Source organism: Dendrobates tinctorius, unplaced genomic scaffold, assembly GCF_039654945.1.
Source record: "Dendrobates tinctorius isolate UK_male_01 unplaced genomic scaffold, ASM3965494v1 ptg000084l, whole genome shotgun sequence".
NCBI classification, from domain to species: Eukaryota; Metazoa; Chordata; class Amphibia; order Anura; family Dendrobatidae; genus Dendrobates; species Dendrobates tinctorius.
The window spans coordinates 39,325,420-39,349,140 of record NW_027361752.1 but is presented as its reverse complement, the minus strand read 5'-3'; the positions used below and the strand labels follow the sequence as shown (position 1 = coordinate 39,349,140).

Below are 23,721 nucleotides of genomic sequence, written 5' to 3'. Positions count from 1 at the left end.
ATTTTTGAACAAAGGTACCCCAGAACTCTTATGGAGAACAAAATTGTATGTAATTTATTTTTTGAGCAGTTGAAGACTAACCTGCAAAATCCTAAATCTTTTTTAAAGTACATTGCAACATGTTATTCTAAAAAGGCGCAGAGATGCAAAAGAGATAAACAGCAACTTTTAATGATAGGAGCTTACACTCTTCTGGGGAGAGGGCCTCATTGATCATAAGGGTGTAAGGAGGTGGCGGAGACGGTGTACCCGTTTAATAATGTCTGTATTAATGTTATGCACCTGTATGTTAGCATATTAATGTGCTGTGTTTGTAATGTTTTCCATATGTGTATTGACTTGTAAGGTATTCTTGAGTGAGTGAGTTTCCCTTTAACTTGTGTATTGTATTGAGCTTAGGGACAGTGAAGAGTTAACTGTGGGCTGGGTCAGCAGCCTCAAGAGAGCAGGAAGCTCCTGCTCCCTGTCAGTAGCCCAGGCACTTTTGCCCTGGGCAGGTGTGCAGCTACAGCCAAGGGCATTGCCAGACCCCAGGAGGGGAATAGAATCTGTTGCCCTGGACTTAAGGATTGCGACATGGGCCCTGGACTCTGTAAGGACCCTGCCGAAGGGACTTCAAGCGTCCAGATTCTGACGTAAGGACTACTGCCTCTTTTGGCTGCCATGGCTGTTGTGGATACAGCCAAGGAAGTTGTTAGGGAGAGAGCCGGAAGGTCATTGAAATTTTTGCAACCAGATTTTTGCTATCCTTTTAATACCTCCTTCATTCATCAATAAAAAGTTATCCCTGTTGGAACTTTAACTGCATCCCTGGATCTTGTGTGCCTGAGTTTCAGCGACTGAGGAGAGGTAAATCACTTAGGATCACACCTGTCCTATCTATTTCTGTGCGAGGTGCCGGGGTGTACACTGACTGTGGCTTAGTTGACTCGGCTGGGACTACCACCCCAGGCCACCTCGTTACAAGAGCTAACACTCTACAGGATAGAGGATCCCACTGATCAGATTCATAGGAGCTTACACTCTACTGGGAAGAGAGAAAGGACTTCACTGACCATAAGAGCTTACATTCTACAGCAGAGAGAGAGGACCCCACTGACCACAATAGCTTACACTCTACAGAAGAGGGAGAGGACCCCGCAGACCATAAGAGCTTACACTCTACAGAAGAGAGAGAGGACCCCACTGACCATAAGAGGTTACACTCTACAGGAGAGAGAGAGGAAACCAATGATCATAACAACTTAAATTCTACATGAGCGATAAAGAGCGAGAGAATCCCGCTGACCCTAAGAGCTTACACTTTGCAGAAGACAGAAACTTGCTACAGTGATTCTGGAGATGGAAAACGACTCTGCCGTACAAACTGTGCTCCACTGGGAACTGCTGGCCACCAAGTACTGACCACCACTGTACAAGGTATGAAAATCCACTAGATGTCATAACCGCAAAATTACATTAACCCGTAGAAACACAATAGAACAGATTTATCAAAACTGTGTATAGTGTGATGCCAGTCACTTCTCATGGCCAAGCCGTGAGTCCAATGTCAGAAGCCAGGAGGGTACATTATAAACAGAAGAAAGAGACAAAAGCATAGTCAGGTAACGTTCCAAGGTTAGAATACAAGGAAAATAACGGATCAGAGCAGAAAGGGTTAAACAGATAGATGGAGAGAATGAGGTCCAAGGTCAGGCAATGAAAGATCAAATATATAGAACACAAGGCACAGAGGAAAAACCACACTTAGCTGAATGTACGTTTGGCAGAGGTCTAGGAGAAACAGCTCAGTTAAGTAGCACGGCAATCACCTGGGATAATGAACACTTAGAGACAGCAAGCGCCTTCCAGTGTCAGACTGGATAGTCAGGCTGTCAATCAACACATTGACAACTCAGCACACCCTTGTACAAGACTGGATGGCTGAGCTGTCAATAACTGCATCCCAGACACATGGATGGGTGGAACAGTGACTTATAGATCGGGGATAACTTCTAAACTTGATGCAAACCCTTCAAAGGACCAATCACAGAGCAGCTTTTATTATACCCAGAGCAGTTTAAGAAATGAAACCTGTGCTCTCATTGCTTGCTATGGACAACAAAGACAGTTTTTCTTTTTAGACACTTTTTATAAATGAAGCCCCCTTCCCGCAAAAAAAGAAAAAAATAATTTTTATTCTTGCACAGTGATGCGATCCCACTTGTCAATGTTCATGGATCGTGTGCATCAGAACCTGAAGCTGCAGTTCCCCGATAATCCATTTGTGTTGGGTGATGAGATCCTCACGCTCCATTTCTGCCAGTTATCCTGTAAAATCAGCGTCTTCTCTGCTTCAGTGCACAAACTATCAGCCATCCTAGACCCTTTGTTCCTGCTCTGGGGCAAACAATACACAAGATATCTGGGGTTTTTATTTACATATTATCTCCAATGCTTTGTGCAAAATGTAATACTGGAATTGCCGGTTTTCTGTCTGATATGTATTATTGTATTAAATCACAGCACCCCTTATCTGCTGGGAGCCATCATGACATCCAGATTCCAGACCAATATCCTACCCCCCCCCCCAATTTAATGAAGAGTTGAGCCGTTATATTTTATCGTGACGGGCTTTGTGTTGGCTCGGAGCTTTTATTGTCCCCGGCTGTGCATGATCACGATGTTCATCATCTCGCCACTATTTTGTTGTCTGCGTCCCATGTTCCTATTCAGCTGTCGCTAAGCAACAAGAAACCGATGTCTGTTTCCCTGATCTATAACATGGACCGTGCTAATCAGGCAAATCTATGTGGATAATGTGACTGTTCTTAACCAACCAGAAGCCGATCAGCGGTCGTGTGTATCGCTGGCTGCGTCTGATTTTCTTATATCTGAAGCAGCCTGGATGCAGGGGATGAGCATTATCTGATGCAGCTCGGCTAAGACACATCGGAGAAGCCATGGTCGTATTAACTACCCCGCGATCGCCCTGTATCGATGAGAATAATGGGAAAGAACACGAGGAATGGAACTTCGAAGAGGATGACCATGGCAACAAGTAAAGTTTTGTTATATCTACGCTACACCTAGCAAATTCCAACCTTGATACATATATATATTTATACACAGATTTATATATTAATGCAGATAAATATACTACTATATAAATATACTGTATGCTATGTATTATGCATTGCAATGGTAAATGTATCCGTCTACATAAATATACATACTTATGATATATATATAGACACACACATGTATTACATGCACGAATATATATATATATACACGCACACATGCATGCATTAATAATATACACACACATGCATTACATATATATATTTTGCAAATGCAACAGGATAACTTGTAAATGCTTTTGAAAACAACTCAGTGAGTACAGCGCTATACTGTGAAATCCTATATATTTTTCTCTATTTCTCTCCACATGCATACTCACAAATATACATGCATGATACAGCCACATATATACATACATAAACTATACCTGCAATATGTACGTGTATATAAGCATTCTATTCTCAAATATTTGCAAACAGCTCTGTCTACACAATTGCATACTACGTGTGTGTGTGTATATATATATATATATATATATATATATATATATACTGTATATATAAAGTTATATATGGATTTACCATATAACATGAAATCATGTGTGTGTGTGTGTGTATATATATATATATATATACTGTATATATAAAGTTATATATAGATTTACCATATAACATGAAATCGTGTATGTGTGTGTGTATGTGTATATATATATATATATATATATACTGTATATATAAAGTTATATATAGATTTACCATATAACATGAAATTGTGTGTGTGTGTGTGTGTGTGTGTGTATATATATATATATAAATATACTGTATATATAAAGTTATATATGGATTTACCATATAACATGAAATCACGTGTGTGTGTGTATGTATATATATATATATATATATATATATATATAAATATACTGTATATATAAAGTTGTATATAGATATAACATGAAATCATGTGTATGTGTGTGTGTGTATATATATATATATATATATATATATATATATATATAAAACATACACATATGTGTTTATAAACACACTACATTACAGTTTTGTATACTCTATGTTGAGTTGTTGCATTGTTTGCAAAAACATTTACATCTGCAAGATTTCAGTGTTTCCCACTGATGCAGATTTCCCATACTGTACGGTCCTTATGTTATTGTTTTGCACTGGAAACAATTACTATTATTGTTATCACTGGGCTTAGTCGCTTACTATTGTTCTCTGTTTTCACTAACTTCTTTTGAGAACATATTTGCAATACAATGTTCTCATTATCTTTTTTTTTTTGGCATCAATAAAATTATCACTTTACGTTCGTCTAAATATCCAGTTTATCAATCAGATGACATAAAGAAAGGGAACAGTAACATCTGTTTACTAGACAAAGGGAATGGCCTGAGCCTGTAGCTTTTCTACTCTGTGATAGTACTATGGCCTCAATGTGCCACGTTGCCAGCCTTGTGATAGGAATGTTTATCATGGTGACAGCTTGGCATGATCCCACTGTGTACTGAATGAGACATTGTGCTTCATCCTTTAAGGCACTATGACTTGACTTGTACTATCGCCGCTTTTTAGATTTTTTTTCTGTTCTTCCATTGCAAATGTGATAATTATCAACCATTATAGTAATAATGGAAGTAGCAAGAAATGTGAGCTGTGCAGACATTGCTGTCATTTCAGCTGGCTTTTCTGTTAGCTGGCAGAGCGCTATTGTATGTATACAATATATATATGTATATATATATGTTATGCTTATATTTGCATCTTTTGCATAATGAAAAAATGCATTCATTAATGGAGGAATAACTCTAAGATGAGCATGGACACGGAGGTTCTTTTCACTGGAGATATATGAGGTAAAGTACAGATCACGGGGGCAGGGATTACACCAGACTTCTCCTTAACGATACCACTTGCCAACCTGAAAGGGATGATAACAGAGAACAATAGATTGCAGAAATAAAAGTGAAGCAGAGTCTTTCCTAAAGGGCTATTTTTATTTATTTATATTATTATGGATTGATATATATGCTGAGTGTATGTGTGTGTGTATGTATCAAGCCACGCCCACTCCACATAGTCCCACCCATTGGCAGGTGAAGAGCGGGGTTGCAGAGGGAAAATGTAGGACGCTGGTGGAGAGCGGAGCTGCGAGTGAGAGAGCGGGACACTGATGGAGAGCGGAACTGAGGAGGGATTCAGCAGGACGGCGCGTGGAGAGCAGGGCTGTGGAGGGAGAGAGCGGGGCTGTGAAGGGAGAATGGGACATGGATGCAGAGCGGGGTGGGATAGAACGGGATGGCGCATGGAGAGCAGGGCTGCAGAGGGAGAGAGCGGGACGGCGGGTGGAGAACAGGGCTGTGATGGGAGAGAGCATGATGGCGAGTGGAGAGTGGGGCTGTTAAGGGAGAGAGCGGGATGCGGGTGGAGACCTGGGCTGCTGAGGGAGAGAACGGGACAGCCAGTGGAGACAGGGACTGGGGAGGGAGAGTGCGAGACGGCGAGTGGAAAGCGAGGCTGTGCAGGGAGAGAGCAGGACGGCCAGTGGAGACAGGGGCTGCTAAGGGAGAGAGCGAGGCTGTGGAGGGAGAATGCGGGACGGCGATTGGAGAGTGCGGCTGTGGAAGGAGAGAGCGTGACAGAGGATGGAGAGCTGGGCTGCGGAAAGAGACAGTGGGGCTGCTGAGGGAGAGAGCGGGGCTGCTGAGGGAGAGAGCGGGACGGTGGATGGAGAGCAGGGCTGCTGAGGGAGAATGTGGGACAGCGAGTGGAGAGCGGGGCTGCGGAAGGAGAGAGCGGGATGACGAGTGGAGAGCAGAGCTGCGGAGGGATAGAGCGGGACGGCAGTTAGTTACTATGCTCGGGCAACGCTGCGCTCTTCAGCTAGTGTGTGTGTATGTGTGTGTATATGTATGTGCGTATATATATATATATATATATATACAGTATATATTAATTAATGTACTAATTAATGTTAAAGTTTTCTCTTATAAAGACTATGTACATTATTGCTCATTGCAAAATAATCAATTATCAATCATGTGAGTGATCAGTGAAAGTTTATAGGTAATGGTGTTCCTTCTGTTGGCCGCTATGATCATTACTTTATTACTACTGCATTTTATAAGCTGTGGTCTTTGGGGTTAGTTCTCTTACTATAGAGTCAGCTTTCCATAGATGTTCATTATATGTCGGCAGCCTTCACCATGTTGGATGGGATCTGCTGCTTGCTGATGCATTTTGCTGCCTTTACAGGGCAGCATAGATCCAACAGGACTGGATCTTTCTCTCTGTTTCCCTTTGTCTTGTCCCCCTGCTCTTGCTAATGTTGGAGGAGAGGAGGATCAGGCTCATAAAGAAAATTATGACGAGCAATATTCACATGTGCAATTTTCACATGCAATTGCTGTTGATGGGACAAAAGTTGGACCGAACTCCGGTCTGCTAAACTCAGGAGTGGACATATCGCTGGTGCAACCTGTGCAGCCGCACAGGGGCCCAAAAGGTAAAAGGAGCCACATCTACCTCTAAAGCAGGTGTAATTGTATTAGCTATTGGGCTATAAAGGGACCTTATGTTTGTCTTGCACAGGGGCCTCTTCTATCTGTGTCCACCAATTGCTAAAGTCAATAAGACAATTCAAATCAGCGATTTTCTGCACAGAACCTCAGGATACAAAGTGTGCTGCTTTGGAAACAGTCAGAAAAGACTCTGAAGCTCCAAGTCCATGGATCATTGAGAAAGAGCACAAGGCAGATTACTGATTCATCTCAGATGTAAAATCCATTGATTAAACATCAAAGGGTCTGAATTCTGCCTCAGATTTTGGGTTAAGTGAACCCTTAGTATGAGATAGTTGTGAGAGCTCTCTGTCCGCATTTTGTTATTTTTATGGTAGGTGAAGCGTGGTAAATGGACACTCCTAAGGGGAGGAAAAAAGGCACAGAATTACTAATCCCATATCGACCAACCATGAATAGAAGAGTAACAGCGAGAGCAGTGAGGGCACATTTTGTCCTGACTTTCCGTGGTTGCAGACACGTTGCGGTGCATGGCAGTACAGCTGTCTCTACAACACTTGCTAAATGCCTGCGGCTGTTACTAAAGCAACGAGCTTCTGTACTCCCTCTATGTGCTGTATGGAAATAAACCTAATGACTCTAGCAATAAGTCATTATGTAACATACGGTAATCAGAGTGCACCAGCTTAGCCTGGTTTCACACGTCCGCCATTCACGCTTCAGCCACGTTCACACTTTCAGTATTTGGTCAGTATTCTACATCAGTATTTGTAAGCCAAAATCAGCAGTGGGTAAAAAATACAGAAGTGGTGACATGTTTCTATTATACTTCTCCCCTGATTGTTCCACTCCTGGTTTTGGCTTCCAACTACTGATAAGAAATACTGACCAAATACTGAACACATTTGAACATGACCTTCAAGTGATGACTGCGATTTCTGGACCGGCTGCAGATCCCTTGACTTGAAACTCAACAGCCTTCGTTCAGTGGCCCCGTTGAGGCTTACGTCTGAACCCCCCACAAAACGAAATTTTGGCATATGAGCCGACAGGGCCATAGACTGTAATGGTGCCAACATGATCTTGCAATATTTTCAGGCGTATACGCCTACCAGAGGTGGACACAGTCTACTACATCTGAGTGTCCTCCTCCAGGCCTCCAGTAGTCGTATATGTCTGAAAATGATGCGCGTCAGAGGACACATTGACTCTGTCGGCACCATCATAGTCTATGGCCCTGAAAGAGCACACACCCGAATCCTGTTTTGCGGGGGAGTTTGAACACAAGGCCCAACAAGTCCAACGAATTTGTGCCAAAATGCAGTGTGAAAGCACCCTAAGTCATGGTATTACATTTTGGAAAGACTATTTTAATAGATAGTAAATGGTTTAAAAAAAAAATATTTTTTTCTTCCTAAAGCAGCTCCATGCCTGTCTACAGTTAGTGTAGTTTACATGTACTATTGCAGCTCAGCCCCATTCACTTCAATAGGGCTTTCACTTAAAGAAAACAGCCATCTTTTAGTGAATTAGAACAATCCCTTTAATGTGTGCTAGACTTCGAAACAACCTGGGTTCTTTATTGCAGAAAGTAACCACGTGGCCCCGTAACGAAACATGGAATGGAGCCACACTCCAAAATATGAACCTTTGCCGAGTAGTAGTGAGCCCAGGTCTTCTTTCTGACCCTTACTACTTTTCTTACATTTTCACTGCCTGCACTTCACCCCTGAGCAGAGAGGGAACCCCCTGATCTGCTGCAGAACTGTTCCAATATCCAACACCCCAGTATTTATACCCATAATTACAGATCTGACTAAGCATGACCGAAGCATTGTTGGCCATGACCCGTCCTTGGCAAAATGTCCATCAGGAGATCACTGTAGGGCAAACAAATTGGCAGAAATAAGACAGACGATGGATGAACCATTCTTTGTAAGCCGCCAGCTCGTCTACATCTTGTGCCCTTTTGTTCCTTTTACCAGTCTATTATAATCTGGGCTTCATACTGCAATATACTTAATAATAGTAATTATTTTGTTATTTTTTTTAGGAACGAGTGGCATTAAAATCTCATTAGATTTGGTTGTTAGATTACTAGCAGGAAATACATTTTTATCAATAAATAAATATATTTTATTACATGTGTAAGAACCATGTAATCTATTGCATTACCCAAAGAATAAAATTGTACACAGCATAATATATAATGACCACTAGGTGGCACAATAAAAAAAATAAAAGAGCAGGTTGCTCCAAGAGTGCGGGCATTGGATTCTAAGAAGTACAAGAACACAATGGCAAGGAAGCAACCAGAAGGATTAGAAAGATTGTTCCTCACTCTGCCAGGGTGTCTTGGAAATCAATCTGTTACAGTTTTTAAATCCAGATATTCTGATAATGGAACTGCGTGAAAATAATACATTTTCCTTCAAACAGATATCAGGGCTGATGATACTTCTGTGACTATCTCTGTCTGAGATAATGTAAAGGAGATATTTGAGTTACTCTGTCGCCTTATTGGGGGACACAGAACCGTGGGTGTTATGCTGCTGTCCACTAGGAGGCGACACTATGCATAATCTGAAAAAGATTAACTTTGGCTCCTCCTCTGCAGTATACACCCCTGGACGGCGTCAGCCTTCTCCAGTTTTTGCTTAGTGTCGCAGGAGGCACACCTAAGAATTTTTTTTACTCCGTCTTTTTCCTGGATTTTTTTCCAAAGGACTACAGATGAAGAAAAGCGGGTCTCCAGCGAGACTCCCGGCATGGCTCCCTCCTCGGTCCCCCATTAGGGGTACCCGGTTGAGGTCGAGGTGGCTATTCCCCATGTCGCTCCCTCCCCAGTCCCTCGGGTCCTGGTTCAAGGTCGAGACCCCCCTCCTTCCCCAACCCCTTTGGGGTCTGGGTTGAGGTTGAGGAGAGGATGAAGACCCCCTGACGGTGACAGACGCACCCTCCCTAATCCCCCGCAGGGGGCATTAGGTTGAGACGCCTCAGGTAGGGTCGGAGTACAGGCAGCATTCCGCAGCTTCCAGGGACCCCAGACCAGCTGAGGGATCCTGTTGGGGCCGGGGGAGGGTGCGGACTGGATGGCACAGCAGAGACAGGGCTTTTCTGCGTCCCTGTCTCTGCAGCAGCAGCGGCTCCATAGCGCTCCGGGGGCCCCCCATACAGGAACCGCTACCCCCACCGCTATCCAGTCGACCATTCTGGGGGGGTTTGGTACAAATCCGCCCCCCCCCCGGACTACCGCGCTGCTCTGGAGCCCTCCTGGGCATCAGGCCTCTAATTTAGACCGCGGCTTCGGCCTAGCCGAAGCCGCCGCCTTTTCCCCGCCCCCCGGCCCGCCCCCCGGATGACTAAAATGACACACTGAAGTGTCATAGAAGGGGCGGATTGAGGCAGAAAGGGCGCGTTTTTACACAGCCCAGCGCGCCCTTTTCAGCTCTCCGCCCCCTCCTCCCTCTCCTCAGAGTCCCGGTGGCCATTTTTTTTGGATGAGATCCAGGAGAGGAGCATCACAGCAGTCTCCGGGGGGGCACAGAACTGGGATCTGTCGGCGCTGGACCTAGGGGCACACCGGTGGGGTAAGCTCACAGCTGGGTTCTCATACTCAGCTGTGAATCTATACTTCCTATAAGGCTATCTGTGGGTTCCCTCTGCGTAGCCACCCCTGTACGATCCCTTATAGCCAGCCTCTGTGCACTATGCCGGGCTCGAGGAAGAGAACCAGGCAGGAATGTTTCTATGCATTCTGCACAGCCTGCAAAGCCACGCTCCCTAGTGGCAGCACGTATCCGCACTGCCGGGACTGCATCCAGAACTCTGGGTCAGAACCCCAGGGAGTCCCTACTGACGCTTCAGTGTCACAGGCCACGCCGGAATGGGCAACTCAGATGTCACAGTCTATGACACAGTCCATAGACAACCTAACTGCCACATTGCTGCAAGCTCTGCAGAGTCGGGCTCCGGCTATGGACGTTACACAGCAAACGGACAGCTTGTCTCAGGAACATGCTGCTTCCGACTCTCACAGACGTAAGCGGACCCACAGGTCTCGATCACCTGAGTCATCCTATAGCACAAGGTCGTCCCCCTCCAGGGAGAGACAGCGTCATTCCAGGTCTCCTAGGCAGTCTCCTGTCACAGACAGACAGTGCAATTTACCACAGAGATCCCCCATCACAGAAGACCCCCGCCCCAGGTCGCCCTCCAGGGATCACCTTAGCGAGGCACAGGATTCGGAGGGCATCTGTGACTCTGACTCAGATAACGAGACGGAGAGGTCCGTGGTACCTTCTCCCCCTAGCAATACAGCGCTAGTTGAGGACATAATCTCTGCCATCCATCGGGTGCTAGAAATTCCAGAGTCGGCCCCGGAAGTCCCGGAACATAGGATTTGCTTCGAAAGTGTTCAGAAACCACCTAAGGTCTTCCCTAATCACCATGAGTTTGAGAACATACTTACCAAACAGTTTGCGCAGCCTGAGAAAAAATTTGCTAATCGCAAATATTTGGAAGCAAAGTACCCCTTCCCACAGACAGACACCAAACAATGGACAGATCCACCTGAAGTGGACCCCCCGGTTTCGAGGCTAGCAGCGCAGACCTTACTCTCTCTGCCAGATAGCTCAACTCTCAGGGACGCAGCAGACCGGCAAGTAGAACGCATGGCTCGTTCTATTTTCGAAGCGGCAGGCGCCTCTCTGGGCCCTGCGTTTGCTTCAGTGTGGGCGGCCAAGGCCATCCTGGCTTGGGCCAAAAAAACTACAGGAGGGTCTTCAAGCTTCAAATCCTGAGCTCTCGAACCAAGCCGTCCAGATAGCAGTGGTAGCAGACTACATGATTCATGCAGCCCTGGATTCCGCAAGAGGTGTAGCTGGAATAGCATCAAACGCCATCACGATCCGACGCATCCTCTGGCTGCGAGAATGGAAAGCGGATGCGGCCTCAAAGAAGTCCATCACGCGACTTCCGTATCTTACTGGAAGACTTTTCGGCGAAAAGTTGGACACAATGATAGCCAATGCCACTGGGGGTAAGAGTACCTCTCTCCCTCAACTAAAACCGAAACGCACGTTTAAATGAAGAAACCAGACACGATTCCGATCCTTTCGGAATTCCACGGGCTGGTCCGTTTCGCGCCCAGCGCAAAACCGTAACCGCTCTCCACGCAGGGACAACCCACGGACGCAGCAGCGACCGGACAGGTCTTGGCAGTCGAAAGCAGGCCAAGCGAAACCCAAGGGAGGAAAACCTCAGAACTTCGCTTCATCATGACTCACGAACTCCGGAAGACACCCCACCAGTAGGCGGCCGACTTTTACTCTTTCAGCAAGTCTGGCTGCCTATTACAGAAGACAAGTGGGTCAGGGAAATAGTGTCTTCCGGATACAAGATAGAGTTCACTTCCGCTCCACCGAACCGGTTCTTCCTCTCTATTCCTCCAACACTACCAGACAAGGCTCGTGCTTTCCACCAAGCGGTCTCCTCTCTCCTTCAAGCAGGAGTTGTGGTGCCGGTTCCCGCGAACGAGAGATTCCGAGGGTTCTACTCAAATCTGTTCGCAGTCCCCAAGAAAGGAGGCAGCGTCCGACCCATACTGGACCTAAAACAGCTCAACAATTACGTACGGGTCCGTCATTTCCGCATGGAGTCCCTCCGGTCCATCATTGCATCCATGGAGCAGGGAGAATACCTTGCCTCCATAGACATACAGGATGCGTATCTGCACATACCAATTGCCCCCGCCCACCAAAGGTTTCTCAGGTTCGCGATCAACCAAAACCACTACCAGTTTGTCGCCCTTCCGTTCGGACTCGCCACGGCTCCAAGAACGTTCACCAAAGTCATGGTGGCTCTGCACTCAAGAGGCATTCTAGTCATCCCGTACCTGGACGACCTCCTCATCAAGTCTCCCACTTTCAAAGACTGCGAGGTCAGTGTCTCAATCACAATAGACACACTGAGTCGCCTGGGATGGCTAGTCAACCTACAGAAATCGTCGACTATCCCAAGTCAGACTCTAACATTCCTGGGAATGTTATTCGACACCTCCAGGGGCCTGGTGCTCCTTCCCAAGGACAAGACACTGGCCATCCGTCTGGGAGTTCGTACACTCCTTCGCAGTCCTCCTCGATCTCTCTGGTTTGCCATGAGAGTCCTCGGCCGGATGGCAGCAGCAATAGAGGCAGTGCCATTTGCCCAGTTTCACCTCAGGGTCCTTCAACTAGCCATACTCAGATCTTGGGACAGGAATCCCTTCTCCCTCGACAGGGAGTTCAGGTTGACGTCGTCAACCAGGAGGTCCCTGCATTGGTGGCTCAAACCAACCTCGCTTTCACGAGGGAAGCCCTTTCTCTCAGGACAATGGAAGATCCTGACTACCGATGCAAGCCTGACAGGCTGGGGGGCGGTGCACCTACATCACAGGGCACAAGGCAAGTGGTCACCGAGGGAAGTGACATTGCCCATCAATATTCTGGAAATCAGGGCCATCCTCTTGGCACTGAGAGCCTTTCATCACTTGCTTGCAGCCTCGCACATACGGATACAGTCGGACAATGCCACGGCTGTGGCATACGTGAACCACCAAGGCGGGACCCGCAGCGCCCAGGCGATGAGAGAAGTGGCGCATATCCTCCGCTGGGCAGAAGACACGAGGTCGGTACTTTCTGCGGTCCACATTCCGGGTGTAGAAAACTGGGAAGCCGACTTCCTCAGCAGGCAAGGAATGGACTCGGGGGAGTGGTCTCTCCATCCCGAGATTTTTTACCAGATCTGTCAACGTTGGGGAACCCCGGAGGTGGACCTAATGGCATCCCATCTCAATACCAAGGTCCCCAATTTCATGGCCAGGACACACGACCCGCGGTCACTCGGAGCGGATGCCCTGGTCCAGGACTGGTCCCAGTTCCGACTCCTGTACATTTTTCCACCCCTCCCCCTAATCTCCAGGGTCGTGAGGAAGATCAAGCAAGAGGGAGTTCCAACCATCCTCATCGCGCCAGACTGGCCCAGACGTACATGGTACGCCGACATCGTTCAACTTACTGCAGACGTCCCCTGGCGTCTACCCGACCGTCACGACCTTCTGTCCCAAGGTCCGTTCTTCCACCAGAATTCAGGGGCTCTCAATTTGACGGCATGGCCCTTGAAACCTGGATTCTAACCCAGGCAGGTTTTTCACCGGCAGTCATTGCAACTATGATCAGGGCAAGGAAGCCTGCCTCCCCCAAGCTCTATTATCGTACCTGGAGAGCTTTCTTTTCTTGGTGCGAATCTCATGGACAAGTCCCACTCCCTTATTCCCTCCCGAAGGTACTAGGTTTTCTTCAATCGGGCCTAGACGCCAAGCTATCCTTAAGCTCGCTTAAGAGTCAGGTGTCGGCGCTTTCAGTCCTTTTTCAAAAGCGCATTGCTATTAAACCGCAAGTCAGGACTTTCATCCAGGGAGTTTCCCGATTGGTTCCTCCCTACAAACGTCCGCTGGATACGTGGGACCTCAATCTGGTCCTGACAGCATTGCAAGATCCACCCTTCGAACCTCTTAGAGGAGTTCCACTTTCCATTCTGTCTCAGAAAGTGGTTTTTCTAGTGGCGATCACCTCGTTACGCAGAGTGTCGGAATTGTCAGCACTTTCCTGCAGATGGCCTTTCCTAGCTTTTCACCAGGACAAGGTGGTTCTCCGCACGGTACCATCCTTCCTTCCGAAGGTTGTGTCCAACTTTCACCTCAATGAGGAGATTTCACTGCCATCCCTTTGCCCGGTTCCGGTTCATAGAGTGGAGAAGGCTCTGCATACGCTTGACCTCGTCAGAGCATTGCGGATTTACGTGTCCAGGACTGCACCTTTCCGGAAGTCTGATTCCCTCTTCATTCTTCCGGAAGGTAGTCGCAAGGGGCTGCCGGCTTCCAAGGCTACCCTTGCCAGGTGGATCAAGTCCACCATACATGAGGCCTACCGACTTAACAGTTCCCCTCTTCCGGCCGGTATCACGGCACACTCTACAAGGGCAGTAGGGGCCTCCTGGGCCATTCGGCATCAGGCTTCGGCACAACAAGTGTGTAAGGCGGCCACTTGGACCAGCCTACACACGTTTACGAAACACTACAGTGTTCATACCCAGTCCTCAGCGGATGCGAGCCTTGGTAGACTGGTTCTGCAGGCGGCAGTGCCCCAAATTTAGGGATCTGCTAGCACAATATTCGTCCATTGCTTCCCACCCAGGGACTGCTTTGGGACGTCCCACGGTTCTGTGTCCCCCAATAAGGCGACAGAGTAAAGGAGATTTTTGTGTACTCACCGTAAAATCTCTTTCTCTTAGCCTTTAATTGGGGGACACAGCTCCCACCCTGTTGCCCTTATGGGCCGTTGTTTTACGGTTGAGTTCTCATATTGTTCTTTGAACTCGTACATAGTAGCCTTCTTACAGGCATGGTTATGTTATTTGGTTACGTTCCTCCTAATGCTTTGGCACAAAACTGGAGAAGGCTGACGCCGTCCAGGGGTGTATAATGCAGAGGAGGAGCCAAAGTTAATCTTTTTCAGATTATGCATAGTGTCGCCTCCTAGTGGACAGCAGCATAACACCCACGGTTCTGTGTCCCCCAATTAAAGGCTAAGAGAAAGATTTTACTGTGAGTACACAAAAATCTCCTTTTTCCTTATAATTGAGGAGCAATTCTTAATCTATCCATAGAAGTATGAGGACGGATGACAATGCCTTGTTCTCAAAGTTTCATAGAAATTGGTGTTAATGCCTACAATGAAGAAAACAGCGCCACACCTGTCCACAGGTCGTCTATGCTATTGCAGCTCAGCTCCATTCATGATAATGGTACATCAAACCTTGGAAAACCTTAATCATTCCTTTTTGGAACTGAATTCTTGGATCCAATCTGCCCTAAGCTTCAATGGGAAGGAAGTTTCAGGTCTAGAAGAAATGACACTTGTCCTTTATTAGTTTTCCAGTGACAGCCAAGCACGGAGACCAGAGACATAGCTTTACAGTACACATACTGACACCATGTGAATATTGCAGTGGGCCCAATGTCCAGTCCAAAATGACCAATAACAGATCGTGGTTGCACATATCCGGTGATGTTTTTCTTTTGTTCCTGTGCCTCTCAATTCCTGAGACGTGGCCTTTTCCTCCCTGTACAGAAATCTAGTCTTTTTATCCAAAGGGGTGTGGTCATTAATTATTTTATGTGGGAGTCTTCTTGTGAACCACACCCACTTGGTAAAAAAAAAAGACTAGATTTACATATAGGGAAGAGGGGGCATATCTCAAGAAGAGAACTGATGCACCAAGGGCCCTATTCCTTATTGAATTTGCCTTTTTTTGTCTAGTTTTTCATATTTTAATCAAATCTCATTTTTCTTACTTCTATATGTGTTTGAGCGTCATTTTTTTTTTATGTTCGCCAATGTAGTCGTACTTTCTGTTTTCCAGATATTTTTGGCTGAAATTTTTGAACATACATACCCTCAGTCCCCTCCTTGGGGTGATTTTTTTTTTTGTATGTAGTATATTTTTTGTATGTTTGAAATTATTCTTGAGACATTTTAGCAGAACATGTGACTTTTTGATATTTTACTTTTGGGCAAAATTTGTGAACCGTGTGCACCATTTTGAAAAATTTGGCACAAACAACATCAACGTTTGCAACAAGACAAAAAAAAAAATAAAGAAAAGGGACCTGCAAATGATAAATCAGACCCTATAGGTGGAGACTCACGTACAAGTGATTTCCGGATAGCACTCGTACCTGTGATAGTCTATGCGGCCATTCACATGTCTGTGATTTTTTGCGGACCGAGAGGTCGGATGAAAATCAGCAATGCAAGTCAATAGGTCCATGAAAAAAATCAGCCCACACTCGGATGACTTCAGTCTGATTTTCACGGACTGTCAGAATAGAGAAGGTGGAGACAATTTTTAATTCCCCTCGTACGAGAAAAACAGATGACACTCAAACACCGATCAGAGTCTGATGAAAATAATAGGCTTGTGGAAAAATCGCCCGTGTGAATGGGCCCTTATCATGCAGACATATATAATTCTACCAATGATACTAATATAGATAGTTCATGTATAGCAAGAGACCTTTTCAAAATGCAAAACTTTCAGCTAGCACCTTTGACATATTTGGTTAATAAGGGATAGCCCTGTACCCTGCGGAGCCTACAAAGGGGGTGACGCTTAGTAGGCAGCCCTTGTCATTTCAGAATCAGATGGATCATTGACTGATGATCTCACAAGTGATGTCACGGTGCAGATGTGATTACATCATAAGTCTCAAATACGTGGCCTAGAACACCCATACTCAACATGTGCCTACAGCTGGAGGTCTCGCTATTTACTACTCACAATTTCGGACAAACTATGGTCAAATTTTTTTCCCCCAAATAATGTAATAACTCAGAGATGAAATTTGATAGACTACTGGCAGCTAGCTAGGTTATCCGCAGGCATTTGATCAGTTCTGTTCCTAATTCTTCAAGTGAGTCATCCACATTGGTACAGCTCGTTCCAGAACACGGGCTATCTGAATACGTGCGGCAGAATGTTTTTCGAGACATGAAAGGGCCATTGTTTTCAGCAATTCAACCACTTTCCCAGGGATTCCCTCCTCTCCTCATCACCGGTGGGTGACTCAACAAGTACACTACTATTTCAGAGTGAAAATACATCAATGGTTGGACAAAATAACCACCATAGCCATGTAATTTAACATCGCGCAGTACGAAAGTGACTATAATTTGTGCATGGTACGCCCAGGAACACGAACTTGCACTTTCCAAAAAATTCCATCTCGGCGCTTTGTGCGCATACAGCTGCATATTATTCATCGGCTGTAAATAGGAAATCATTGCACGCTGGGTAGCAGAACATAAACAGATCCCCTTTGTGTCTTCTGTATTGTGCGTGCTCCTGTGTTCTTTACTTAACAGGTTTTTTATTCTTCTCCTAAAGTGCTATAGGATTGGAAGCGACAAGAGGCTTGCCTGCAGTTTCCTACTGAAATTAACAAACAGAACAGATTGGCTGGGTTTGTAAGAACATAAAAAAGCAAGAAGAACAAAGGATATTATTTTTTTCACCGGTTATCTTGTAGTGTGCTCCTTCCGACTCTAGATGGCAGTGTAGTTGAAGAGCGGCATAAAGGCATCAAAAATAATCAACCTCTGCAAGAAAATCACCCCTGCCTCCAAAACTTTTCACCGTATTGTCACGGTTCCTTATCTAATGCACAAAAAGACAATGTACAGTAGAACACTAGTGATTTCTTCAACCCACTCGTCAGCAATTATGATAGCATGGTCTTTAAAGAAGACCAGGCCCTTGAAATGATGTTTTTTTTTTGGGGGGGGGGGTTTAATGCTGCTGATCTCCTGAATCCGGTGATGTTTTTCTTTTATTCCTGGTCCTCTCTACTCCTGACGTATGATACGATAACGATACACTTTATTGATCCTGGGGGAAATTACGGTATTACAGCAGTAATACAAACAGCAGTACATAAAATATTAGGACACAAATCTGCACAAGTATACCAACATTACATAACAAATAAATGTGGGTAGTTCAGGTAGTCCATAAAGGTACCAAAGCCAGTAGAAAGTCCAAAAGAACAGACAACATACAGAAACAAAAGAGTAGCTGCTGCTGCAATGGGCTGCCAGTAGCACGGCGCCATGTTATCTCCATCTTGCAGAGATGACCTCCTATTACCTGCACAGGAATCTAGTCTTTTTTTTTCCAAATGGGCATGGTCATCAATTATTTTATGTGGGAGTCTTCTTGTGAACCACACCCAGTTAGTAAAAAAAAAAATTGCAAATAGGGAAGAGGGGGGATATCTCGGTAAAAGAGAGGCCCAGCAACAGGAGAAAAACAGAACAGCAGCATTTGCAACATGCCATTTTTCTGACAATCTTCTTTACAGATGATCAGTTTAAAGAATTTGTGTATTACCCATCAATATAGCAAAATTTGCATTATAGCAATAAAGCAACCTGTGACATTACACAAGCCAGCTAATCTGTAGACACCATGGTATATAGAACAGAAGGATGTAAGCAGGAATAAAAAACATATTTAGGGGAAAATTCAGTATAACTTGTATATTATTCAAGTCTCTGGTCAATCTCGGTTTAGGAGTCCAGTGGGCGGTCTCAACCATTGATAGATTTATCTAAATAAGTGCTTTCGGAGATAGCTGGTAATCACTGCGTAGACCCGTTCATTAGACTTTTGTGTCTAGACTAGCAAGGATTTAAGTCCATAAACATGAGTTATACTGAAAGGGATTGTCCAGGACTTTGAAGTTGATGACCTATCCTCAGGATAGGTCATCAATGTGCAACACCCCGCGCCCCCGCTATTCAGTGCTCCTGGTGTCGGTGTCAGCCGAAACCACTCCGTTACGGCACTGCACAGCTCCATCGACTGTATAGTGGCCGCGGCTGGTACTGCACATCCACCTCCTATTAAAAATCAATAGGGGCAGATGTTCAGTACCCAGCCACGGCCACTGGAGCGTTGATGGAATTGTGCTGTGCAGTGCCGTAATGGAGTAGTTCCAGCCACCGATGACGTTGTGAACAGCTGATCAGCGGGGTTCATCAGTGTTAAAGTCCCAGACAACCCCTTGAATAATTCCACATAAAACTATACATTAATCTGACCAGCTTCTCCTGCTCTGAAGCGTGCTGCTGGGAAATCAGGCTTCATGCACAATGTGACAAGTTCCCTTTGTATAAAAGCATCTATGTGCCCAAATAATAATAAACTTAATAATAAACTTAAAATAAAAACATGAATGTTTATGTTTTTTTACTTATTGTGAATGTTGTTTTATTTTTGCACAGTAACAGTTCGTCAGAGACAGATAATGTCGGGGGGGATAAGGCTACCGGCATGTCTGATTTTGGACAAACGATCTTTTTGGTCTGGCAAGAGAAGCCACTGCTAGTGATGAGCAAATTTGCTCGGATAAGGTGTTTTCTAATAATGCTTAGGTGCCAACTGAAGGACTTCACCGCGCTCGAATATGTTTGAGTCCCTGCGGCTGCATGTCTCGGGGCTGTTCGACAGCCACAACACATGCAAGAATTGCTTAACAAACAGATAATCCCTGCATGTGTTTTGGCTGCCAAGCAGCCGTAAGACATGCAGCTGCGGGGACTCAAACATATTTTTCGAGCATGCTCCCAGCACGTTCGCCCATCAGTAGCCACCGCCAAAAGATTCTGGCAGTGGCTTTATCGTAGAGAACACAGGAGCGCCTTTTTATCTAGTGCTAGGATTTTTTATCTTTTACAAGAGGGCATGGATCACAAAATTTTTCATTATTCTGATTTATTATCCTGTGAGCTCCACCCACTTGGAACTGACCATAAAAATTTGCACTGAATAAATAGTTCCATATCTCTGGTACCATATGGAGGATTAATAAAAAAAAAACAAAACCCAGAATATTCAAGAAAGCAAATACTGAACACTTTTGACCTAATGACAATTCCTCTTATAACAGGCAACGTGTCCTCGTCTTGCCGGCGTCCATAGTTGTAACAGCTGGTAACAGTTCAGTAATGATCCTGCATCAGATTACAGCCGTCCACCGCATGTTATTATGGTTTGCTTCCTGAAATTAGCTTATAAGTGTAATTAAGACCACTTCGCTTTCCACTTTTAGAAACTGACAAATAAACCTAAATTAAGAACTCATTCACGTTCATTAGTCTGTTTCACATAGATTGGTAATTAAGGAATGTGGGAAAGTAGGAAAGCATGGGCCGAACATCGGCCTTATACATACAGACGGGCTGCGGACTGCATGCAGCTGTAATACAACTTTGTAGGACCGGACTGTACCTCCTCGTACCTCCGGTTTTATACCGAGGATTATAGAAGTATATTTTTTGGTGGATTTTGCACTAATCTAAAGGAGAATATACCCACAAAGTGGTGCTAAAAAGAGGCACAGTTGACAGTGTTTACACATTGCATTTCCAATGTGTTTTTTGGACATGGTTTTCCAAAAATGTGTTAAAAACTAAAATTTTACTTTACTGGAAAATCGACACAAAAAAAGCATCCAAAATGAACGCGGCTTTAAGAGATTGTCCACTACTTTTACATTGATGCCCTATCCTTGGGGTAGGGCATCAAGATCTGATCAGCCGGGGTCCGGCACTTGGCACCCCCGGCAATCAGCTGTTATCAGTACCAGCGGCTGGAAGTACTTACTTGTGGAGATTTGCCATTTACTTGTAGGGGTCGGCATGGGGTACTACATATCTGCCTAACTATTCAGTTGAAAATGAGGCGGATGTGCGGTAACAAGCCCCAGTCACTACAATTAGATGGCCGGCTCCCCAAGTAAGTACTTCCGTCCATCACTGGCACCAATAAAAGCTGATCAGCGGGGGTGCCAAGTGCCGGACCCTGGCCGATCTGACATTGTGACATTGATGACCTATCATAAGTATAGTTCATCAATGTAAAAGTAGTGGACAACCTCTTTAAGGGTATTTGCTAGGGCTACAATGTTAATGATCTTCCCTTAGGGCTCGTACAGACGACCATATTTTCGGGCCGAGTGTGATTCAACAAAATATCGGATCTCACTGGGACCAATCTTAGTCTGTGAGGCTACGCACGAGTCCAATTTTTTCCTTTGACAGAGCTGGTCCAAGTAAAAAATTGAAGCATTCCCGAGTCTGATTTGATATTCGGATCACAGTCGGCCATGTAGGTCAATGAGTCTGTGGAAATTATCGGACTCCACTCAGAGACAGTTTTGATAAATCTTGTGTTTACGAGGTGGACACGTCTTTTACTACACTCGGAAAGTTCTCCCTATATTCACGGTGGATGTCAGTGTAATAATCCCATTGAGTCACCGTGTCATCCCATTGAGCACGTTAAAGAGTTTATATCGTCTGAGGATTTATTGTTTAGAGGCTTGTTTAATACCAAATACTGATACTTTGAGATTACTTTTGTGTGAGATGCGGGGGTGTAGTTTTCAGAAACGTTGTGTAATCTTTCGCGCTTCGGGATTTGTCTTGGCATTTTAATGTAGGATTATTGTGTCATAAGGAACAAATTGGTTTATCAAGTATCACCTAGGGAGGGGCAGACGGGACACGACCATGGACTTATGAGCCGGGAATGGTGATATCACATGACATACGGCGCAAAAATGATTGAGGGGGTAATAAGTCATGACCTCTTATACATGACTAAAGAGTTGTACTCAAGGCCTTGGAGCCCAAAATGATCCTTTTTGCCCATATGGGAAGACCAATACTATAAAAGACCAGTCATAGATGGGCCCATGAGCTTCAGGTTACGCCACTGCCTATCTACCACGTGAGGTGGTCTTCTAATGCCGGTGTCTTCATAGGTGTCAGAAGGTGGACCACACATACACACAACTCTAAGGATACACCAGAGTTGCCATTGCACAGTACCTACACTCGTCACTGTATACTCCCCTCCAAGCAGAGGTGCAACTTCAAGCTCCTGGGCCCCAAAGTTAAATCTGTAACAGGATCCCTTACCTAAAGGGACGTCACTATAGTTGGTCCATGGGTTGCAGTTGTACTTGAGGCCCTGAAGCCAAGAGGCCCAAAATGATCCATTTGGCCCATATTGTAAGACCAATGCTATAAAAGACCAATCATTGATGGGCACATGAGCTTCACGTTAAGCCACTGCCTACGTACCATGTGAGGTGTTCTTCTAATACCGGTGTCTTCATAGGTGTCAGAAGATGGACCACATGACTGTAAGGACACACCAGAGTGGCCATTGGACAGTACCTACACTCGTCTCTGTATACTCCCCTCCAAGCAGAGGTGCAACTTCAAGCTCCTGGGCCTGTTAAATCTGTAACAGGATCCCTTACCTAAAGGGACTGGTTGAAGTTGTACTTGTGGCCCTGAAGCCCCAGAGACCCAAAATGATCCATTTGGCCCATATGGTAAGACCATTACTATTAATGACCCATCATAGTTGGACCCATGAGCTTCAAGTTACGCCACTGCCTACCTTCCATGTGAGGTGGTCTCCTAAAAATCTGTGTCCTCATAGGTTTCAGAAGGTCCACCATGCTCTTTTACATCAAATAGTACAGTACGGGCCCATAGATGTGCAAGCTATAATAGTTTCAACATGGGGTGTACTTGACCTTGGGGTCATTTCAGTTGTTGGGCCACTGTCTGATTGCCCAGTTGCACATGACTGAAAAAGTAAGTGTATGGAGAAACTCCCTGGGTATTGCCTCAGCCCTGTATTTAAAGAGAACATTACACCAAGTAAAAAATGACTAGTTTTGCTCTTATTTTCTTGCCATTGCTCTCCTGAATATTCCTTTTTCTTTAAATCCACCAAATGGTTTAGGAAGTATGATCCTCTTTATTTGGTGCTTTTTAAGGGGTTTTTTTTCATACAAGGGGGTGTGGCTCACAAGGTAATAATGCCGAACACCCTAAAGACACCCCTCCCCCAAGGAATCATGTGAGCCGCCATGCTACCTTGGTAAGGACCATGAAGCTTAGCACTAAATAAAAAGGCCCATAACTCTGGAACCGAACTGCAGATTTATTAAAAGAAAATCGAATCTGCATACTCAGGGGGGCAACAAGAATAAGAGCAAACACTGGGCAAATGTGACTTTTGTGACAAATCCTCTTTAAAGGGGGATATTACTTTTTCCTCTGAATTGTAAAGTTCTGCGGATTATATATATATTTTTTTAATAAATTCCTGACGGGTTTCAATCTCTGCTTGCAGTCATTCAAGATATAACGTTTCCTATTCGGTAAGCAAGCAGAGATCTTGAATTGATGCAAAAAGTAAAGGATTGAGCAGTAAATAATAATCATTATTCCAGCGGCGGACACAAACAGGAGAGGCCCCTGTGCATGAACAATGTATGGGTCCTGTACAGTCCAATAGCTTCTCATAATACACAATTCCACCTGCTTTGGAGGTAGATGTGGCCCCCTTACCTCCTGGGCCCCTGTGCGGCTGCATAGGTTGCACCAATGATAGGTCCGCTCCTGCATTATTCAGTGAAACCCTTTTAACTGTAATGA

The 23,721-nt window shown here is 45.1% G+C and overlaps 1 protein-coding gene across 6 annotated transcripts in view; it reads left to right on the top strand.

Annotated features, from left to right (window-relative positions):
- The window catches only part of HUNK (hormonally up-regulated Neu-associated kinase), a 211,520-nt gene that overhangs the window by 115,282 nt on the left and 72,517 nt on the right, over window positions 1–23,721 (top strand). Inside the window, exon 1 of one of the 6 annotated variants that reach the window (XM_073584556.1) lies at window positions 2,743–3,040. The exons of the other annotated variants lie outside the window; for them this stretch is intronic. Within the exon in view, the coding sequence (XP_073440657.1) occupies window positions 2,943–3,040 (98 nt within the window). The 5' untranslated portion in view covers window positions 2,743–2,942. Of the gene's footprint in view, window positions 1–2,742; window positions 3,041–23,721 lie in introns of those variants that run through there. 6 annotated transcript variants of the gene reach the window in all.